Source organism: Pteropus alecto, unplaced genomic scaffold (genome assembly GCF_000325575.1).
Source record: "Pteropus alecto unplaced genomic scaffold, ASM32557v1 scaffold67, whole genome shotgun sequence".
Lineage (NCBI taxonomy): Eukaryota > Metazoa > Chordata > Mammalia > Chiroptera > Pteropodidae > Pteropus > Pteropus alecto.
The window spans coordinates 1,801,669-1,810,032 of record NW_006441061.1 but is presented as its reverse complement, the minus strand read 5'-3'; the positions used below and the strand labels follow the sequence as shown (position 1 = coordinate 1,810,032).

General features: G+C 39.6%; 1 protein-coding gene across 3 annotated transcripts in view; it reads left to right on the top strand.

Annotated features, from left to right (window-relative positions):
- SCAI (suppressor of cancer cell invasion) overlaps positions 1-8,364 on the top strand; it is a 113,073-nt gene that overhangs the window by 502 nt on the left and 104,207 nt on the right. For 2 of the 3 annotated variants that reach the window (XR_001517478.2, XM_006917959.3), the window contains exon 2: positions 464-508. Coding sequence is in view for 1 of the 3 variants with exons in the window: in XM_006917959.3 (XP_006918021.1) it covers positions 464-508 (45 nt within the window). In the remaining 2 variants the exon portion in view is untranslated. Of the gene's footprint in view, positions 1-463; positions 509-8,364 lie in introns of those variants that run through there. The other variant, XM_025051135.1, reaches the window with a different exon arrangement.

Here is an 8,364-nt window from a genome sequence, read left to right as displayed (position 1 = left end):
GGGCCGTGGGAGGCGGGGGACGCGGGGCCCGGAGGGGCGGGGCTCCAAGGACCAATGCACGCTCGGGAGGGGGTGGGCACGGGAAAAGGGAAGCCGGAGGGGCTTGCGGGGGTGACGAGACAGACAATGAGTAGGTGGTGTTGGGTGGTTTTGGGGAGCTGGGCTGTGACGAATAGGAGCTGAGGATGGAGTGAGAGACCAGGAGGCAGAGCAGGGTCTGGGCTGAGCAAACATTAGGGGAACAGTGAGTCCCGGGATTGCCTGGATTGGGTAAATAGGAGAAAGAGAACGTAGGCATTTTGTAAGGTCAGGTATGGGTTTAGCGAGTCTGTAGTCCTAGAGGGTGGTACGTTGAGTTTTTGACTGGCACAGTAGGGCCTGGAGACGTGTTCTTGTATATTTCAGATATATTGGATTAAATAAAAGTATTACTTTAGTTACCATCTTATCTGTTGCTCTACAGACTGACTGGCACAGTGGAGAAACCACCTCGAAAACGGAAAAGCAGGTAAGGCAAAATGCCTTCCTGTTTTGCTTCGTGTTTTTTCATTTGCTTGGCTACACCTATGCCTTACTGCATAATTATACCCTGTCAGTGGATGAAATTTTTTTATTTAGCTCTTTTTTTAATGAATATAACTATCTGCAAGACTTTTTGGTGGGGGGAGAATCTAAGAGTCTATAGGAAAGAGACCTGGATAATAGAGAAATTCTAGTTTTTTTTACTTTGACCATAATTTCAACTTCTTCCTTATCAGCTCTGTTTAAAAGCTAATGTTTACTGAACATCTACTGTGTGTCAGAATCTATGTGGAGGCACTTTATATGTATTATTTTCTGTAATCCTCGAAGCACTCCAAGGAAGTATGTACCATTATTACTATTTTGCAGATGAGGGAACTGAGGCACAGAGAGGCCCTGTGTTTACTCAAGATCACACAGCTAATGATAGAACCAGGATTTGAATCTAGGCGGTCTCACTCCAGATCCTAAGCTCTTAACCATTATACAACAATGCCTCTAATAAATGTACAATTGAAAATAGGTTTTCTCATTGCTTTTTCTTTTTTCATTGTACATAGAGTCTAATAAACAGGTGAACCATAGGAAAATAGAAAAAAAGGGCTTAAGTAGTTCGTAAACAAGTGACTTGTTCCTTGAGTAACAAAGAAGGGCATATATCCATTCCACAGGCAGTTTCTGAATGCATTCAACTTGTCAGGCAGTATGTAGCAATTCTGTGTAGTCATTAGATTGCTTTTTCACACATGTAGTCACTGGCCTGGAGAAAGTAAGCGATAGTAGTGAGGATGTGACAAGTAGGACTGCTGTCATAGTTAATTAATACTTGGCGAGTGATCGATGTTAGCACACAGAAAACCTGAACGGTGGGCAGATATGAAATGGCGGTTGTGGACATGCCAAAAGCCGTGGTGCCTTTGTCACTTGTTAGTTCTGTACTGTTCAATATAATAGCCTTTTATGGCTGCTGAGCACTCGAAATGTGGCTAGCGTGACTGAGGAATTGAATTTTTAATATTATTATAATTAATTTAAATTTAAAAACTGATACTTGACTCACTTATTGGAAAATGTTTCCATATGTTTGGAACAACTTGCGTATGTGAATGTACTTTTTCATCTGTAAATTTTATGAAATCTAAATACAGATCAAATATTGCCAGTGAAAACTTAATGTCCAAAATGAGGTATGCTCTAAGTATAAAATACCAGATTTCAGGTTAGTACAAAAAATGAATGTAAAATTTGTCATTACTAATTTTTACATTGATTACATGCCGAAGTAATATTTTAGATGTAATTGGATTAAATAAAAGTATTACTAAAATTATTTTCACTTTTTCTAAATACCTTCTGGAAAATTAAAAATTACATGTATGACTTCCATTATATTTGTTTTTGACAACCCTTGTTTAACTTCATTACCCCACTGCCAGACTCATAGTAGCCTGACTAGGTTCCCTGCCTAGAATCTATAATTCATTCACCATGCTGTGCAAGTTGATCCTGTAATTCTCATGCTTAAGATTTTTCTATGGTTCCTCATTGTTTATTGAACATAATTCAGACTTTTAGCCTAATCATAAAAAAGAGACTGTGTTTATTTTACTTCTGCCCATCTTTCTAGCCACAGTTTAGTGCTGCAGCCATGGGAATTCTCAAGAATAGATCTATTAAGTGTCAAGTATTAAGTGACTTAACTTTCTAGTGAATCCTTCACGATGAATTAATTGCTGACCTTAACTCTGTTCTCTTTGCCATTCCCAGAACTTAACGTTCTCTCTTCGCTTTGGGTTTTTTTCACATCTTTTCTTTTTCATTGGAATACTTTCTCCTTGCTCCTTGGCAGGCATCCTCCTTTAAGACTTAGCTCAAACGTCTCATCCTTTGTGCAACTTTACCCACCCACCTCTCCTCCTTCCTCTGTTCTACCTTGTCTGTTCCCATGACAGTCTGTACATACACTGAGATATAATGGTTTGGGCTGAATTTGAATTCTAGCTCTGTCAAATACAAGTTATGAGATCATATACAGTTAGTATACCTCTTTGAGCCCCAGTTTCCTCATCTGTGTAATGGAAAAAATAATAGTTCAAACTTTACAGGATCGTAAAGTACTTAGTACAGTGCCTGGCACATAGAAAGTGCACAGTAAATTTTAGGTACCACCAGATAACTTTTATTTTCCACTTTTTTTCAAAATGTGTACAGTCTAAAGGATTAAAAATAAAGACAGGGCAAAGAAGAATTGAAAGAATAATAAAATTAAACTAGTGACGAAGTCTATAGACGAGAAAGTACTGCACAGTCCTCAATGCAAGTTCCATATTTGGCTCTGAGTTTAGAGCAAAGCAAAGAAGAAAATAAAGCTCCCCTTGCAGATTCATGGTGTCTGTAAAATCAAACACATGTTGTTCAAGAGAAGCACAGCTTTTTTTGACTGTTAGATCTGAGAAATTTCTCGCATTGATCTTCATAGTGGGGACACTGTGGTTTCTTTTCATGGGGAAAAAAAAAATCCCAGTGGTAAATATAGTAATGAGTTTTTTCTAAGACTGCTTCTTATGCTTTTCAATCCAGGTTCAGGGGATTTCAGTGAACATCCTCCAAAGAGCCAAAGCAGTGTGGTTTAGGTATACAGCCCACCGATGGTTAGACTTGGTTCAGAGATTGAGAGGAATGAATAAGCCACAGGGACTCTTGCTTATTCCCAGCACCTAAAATAGTGCCTGGCATTTAGAAAACCATTGACCGAATTATTGAGCAAATGAGCCCTTCGGTAATTCTCCATAACCATTATTTTTTATAACCAAGTTTTGGTAACCACCAGGCAGCAATGAATTTAAGCTTATATTCTCATTCCAGGATCATGAGGGCATGGATTCTGCATGTCTGATCAAGGTCAAATCCTGACCGAGTCAGGGTTTTGACCTGAGTGGACAGCCAGTACACGTCTCTACAGAAGTCCTGTGGGCGAGACCAAGATTTTCCTCTAAGTATTTGCTCTAAAAATAGAAAACAATGGCCAGTTAAGACCCTAAAGATGGATTATCAAGAAAGAATGTAATAGCTGTAGCCAGAAAATTTGTATAGCTATTATTATCAATTGCATACTGTGGGCATAAAAATTCTCACTATCAATTGATATAACTTCCTGGTAAACACTTCAGATGAGTTAATTGCTGAATATAACCTTAAATATTCCTGTGAGTTGGCCTGTCGTGTACGGTTGTTGACTATTATACTTGCCAAAAGTCTGATTTTTTATTTTAGGATAGTTGCTAAGTCATTCTTTTTGACAGACTTTAGTTAGGGCTGAGTTATCTTTTGTGAACCCAGCGCAGACCGAACTGTAATAGTTAAAGAAAAACCAAGATCATTTGAGATGAGTGAACTTCTCATACCCTACTGTTATTTCTTTGTATCTTTTTCTCCCCTGAAACTATTTCCTTGTCTTAGTTCATCTTTGTATCCCTGTGTCTGTGGAGGTGCTTAATGCAACTATAGTGAACTAATAATGAATTGGTGGCAAGAAGGAGTTAGTGTGGGATGGGGCTTTGGTGGTCTGAAATCATATCAAAGGTAAAGGTTGTTCCTCTCTAATAGTGTATAAACCGTGTAAGTGCAAAGATTTTTGTCTGTTTTCTTTACTATTCTATTCCTAGAGGCACCTAGAACTGTGCCTCACACATAATAGATTCTCAGTATCTCCATGTTGGATGATTCAACGGATGGCTTATTGAGAAGATTCAATGAAATAATGAGTGTTAAATGCATGATACAGTTACCTGACATACATTAAGGACTCAGTAATTGATAGATGTGACTATCATTAGTTAAAATATTTTTTATTTAGCCTTCCAGTCTTTTTAAAAATCAGCTTTTTTGAGGCATTATTTACATATAATAAAATTCAACAGTTTTAAATATACAGTTTGACGACTTTTAACAAACATATACAGTTGTGTAACCAGCCATCCAGTGCAATTGAGATAGGATATTGCCATTGCTGCCCTCTCCCCCCAGATTTGCTCATGTTCCCTTGAAGTCATAGTTCTGACAACCACTGATCTTTTTTTCTTAGTTTTGTCTTTTCTGGAATTTTGTATAAGCAAATCATTCATTGTATCATCTTTCGTGTCTGGCTTCTTCCACTTGGCATAATGCCTTTGAGAGTCATCCATGTTATTGTTTGTAGCTGTGGTTAATTTCTTATTGCCAAGGAGCAGTCCACTGTGTGATTATACCCCAGTTTGTTCATCCACTCACCAGTTGATGGACATTTGGCTTGTTTCTAGTTTTTGGTTCGTCCGAATACAACTTTTATGAACATTTGAGGGAAGTCTTTGTGCAGACGTATATTTTCATTTCTCTTGAGTAAATGCCTAGGAGTGGACTTGCTAGGGCTTACAGCACATGTATTTAGCTTTTGAAGAAATTGCCAAACTGTTTTCCGAAGTGGCTGTACTATTTTGCATTCCCACCAGCAATGTATAGGATGCCATTGCTCCATATCCTCGCCAATACTTGATATTGTCATTCTTTTTCCTCTAAAGTTTTATCGAGGTATAACTGTCAAACAGTAAATTGCACATTTAAAGTGTACGATTTGATAAATTTTGACAAATTTATACCCTTGAAATTATCACTGTTATTTGCCGTTCTATGGGTGTATAGTGATCATTTAAGTTTTTAATTTGCCTTTTCCGAAAGACTAATGATGTGGTATATCTTTTCATGTACTTATTAGCCATTCATATAACTTGTGAATTTTGTTAAAATCTTTGCCCAATTTTTAAATCAATTGTCTTTTTATATAATTCTAAGAATTCTTTATGTATTCTTTATCAGGGATATGCTTTGCAGATATTGTACCCCAGTCTGTGGCTTGCCTTTCCCTTTTCTTCACAGTCTTGGGGAGCTTTTAGCTTGAATAATAGGTTGGATGGGAATGCTTTTAATTGAGGCAGCAGATACAGGAGCAAGTTTGGAAGGGTAAGATGATGAGTTTTTTGGGGCCATGTGGAGCTTTGTAAAGTGCTTCAGTGCCCTGTCTCACCAGGCGGGAAGAAAACATGGTTCTGGAGCAGAGAAGAGAGGTTAGGGCTTGAGGTACAGATGTAGAAGTCATCAGGAAACACTTAGTGGTCCACGTCATGAAAATGAACGAAATAACCTAGAGAGACCATGTTGAGTGACATGTGAAGAAGGCAGTAGGATGTCACAATAACATGGTGTGGGGTAGACCAAACCGCAGTCTGCCTTTTGGATGTACTTTTTTGCAGTGCTATGTGTCCATTGCACTCTTTCTGTAGGTAGGTGGTGATCAAACGAGGGGTGCTTATCTCTGGGAGGTAGATCTCTGTACTCTTCGGTGAGAAACTGAGATTCTGGAGGTAAGTTATACGGAAAACTCAGTGAAGGTTTTCCAGTTTACACTGAAGCCCGGGAATAGCCTCTGTTTGCAGAGTTTCTCTGTGGTCATGTTCTCGCTTCAGCAGCATCCCTTCAGAAATGCCGAGGGTTTGGTAAAGCACGTGTCAGTGAAAACCTTGGGCACGATGCCAAAATGCAGTTCTGTGGAGGCAGATTCTGCAGGGGCCCAGGTTAGCTCGGTCAAAGCGCTCAGCATTTTCATGGTAATGTTTTATTCAGTAATAAAATCTAGACTAGCTCAAGCAGTGATTTTCCAGGGTGTTCAAAAAGAGCCCAAAGGTTCCTTGGGACTAATTCAGGGCCTCCCTCGAGGCTGGGATGCTAGGAGCAGCCAGAAGAAGGTAAAGCAGGCTCGCCTCTGAGGCCCTGCTCCTACTTTCTGTCTGTCTGTATATCTTTAATATGGACATTTGTAAATATAGACAAACTTAGAATACTATTATGAACGTGAATTGTTCATCGTCCACGCTTTGCCCAGTGGAGGCCTCTTTAGGTTGGCGCCTGGGTCATTAGACTTTGATAGCTTCCTTGTGGGAAGGGTCCTCCAGGCCCATCTTGTATGTTTTCTGCTCAGACTGAGAATCCGCCATTCTCCAAAGATACCTATGTCTTTTGGCGTCACTCTACTTCTAAAAGGTTTGAAAGCAAAAAAATCTAGAAGAATGGATAATATACTAGGTTCTTCAATAATCCTCCATGAAGGTAATTTTTTAAAATTTGTTTTTCTTTTGATATAAGTTGAGTAGCACACAGTTGGGAGCTATATTTTAAGTTAAGATCCTAAAAATATAGGTAATATGTAATGAGGTTATGGCTGTTTCTGCTGAGAAGTGACTAAAGAGGTGGATTTAATTTTTTTTTTAATGGAAATTGTAGATCCCTACCCTAAATGGACGGCTTCCCCACAAGGCCAAGATTTGGGGGACTGAGAGTGGGGGTGAGGTGGAAGGGAAATCCAGGCAGATACACGTGGATATATAACTAATTGCTTAATATTCTATATATTAGGAAAGTATAGCCTGGACAAATTTTGGGGTAACATATTACTAAAATCTTAATGTTTTGATGGAGCATCTTGTTTGGAACTTTCTTTGAAACCACCAAGATTGATGAGTTGTAAAAGATATCCATAAGTTAGTAAATAATTTGAACATCTAGTAAGTATGAATCTTGTTTCATAAAATCAAATAACCAAGAAAATGGTACAGTATTTTATTTCCTTCAAATGAAATTAAATCTAATCTTAGGACACCCCCCAGACTGATGAAAAATTCAATCTCAGTAATTAAGAAGAGGCATCTACCCTTCCTTAGGATTGTACAATTATCTGAGTGGCATATGAGGAATCGGGGAAGGGTGGAAGGCTAGTTTTCAGTCCAGCGTGGCTGTGACTGATAAGCATGTTATCTGAGGATATGGTTCCTTGATGTTTGATGTCTCTGATAGTCATGGTCAACTTTAGGCACAAGAATCTTTGCCGGTTTGGGATTCTGGTACAGAGATTTCAGATTTCCTAGGTACGACACACACCCATTTTCCTCTGAGGACCTGCCATTTATCTAGAGCTCTGCTGGGCCCCCTCTCTTTGTGGGTCCCAAAGAACTCCTTCCCCTTCCCAGATAAATCAGCCCGTGGTGTTTCCTTGTTTCTACCTTTCCGCCCTCAGGGCACCGTCTTTCCACTGTTCCCTCAGCATAAGCTCCTCCAGGAGTTCACATTTTCGGAAAACAAACAGAAACCTCCCCTGAGGCAAGGACTATCTTCTGGGGGTGGGGTTGGGGAATATAGTGAAAATAAAACATCCACTGATGTCTTAATAACTTATCCAGGTACTTTCTTTGTTTTCAGTAACTGTCTTGGTCCCTGTGGTGGTTTTAAAGATCTTTGATTCTCCTTTCCTTAAAAGATGGAGCTTAATTCTCCTCCCCTGAGTGTGGGCTGGACTGAGTGACTCACTTCTAGTGAATAGAACACAGAAGTGATGAGATGTAACTTCCCAGATCAGGTTAGAAGGAGAATTCGCTCCTGCCTTGGGTGTGCTCTTGTATTCTCTCCCTCCTGGATCGCTTGCTGGGGGGCGGGGGGTGGGAGGGGTGGGGGGCTAGCCGCCATCCTGAATAGAGGATTGCCAGTTGCCTGTTGTGAAGATGCTCAGGCAGCCTATGGGCAGGGCCGTGTGGTAAGGAAGTGAGGCCAGTTAGCAGCCAAACGAGTGAGCTTGGAAGGGGGTCCCACATTAGATGAACCTTGAGGTGACTACAGCCCTGGCCAAAAGCTTGACTTATTATCCTAGCTTCACAAGGGCTGAGTTATATAAGCTTGTGCTTTTTCTTTCTTTCTTTTCTTTTCTTTCTTTCTTTCTTTCTTTCTTTCTTTCTTTCTTTCTTTCTTTCTTTCTTTCTTTCT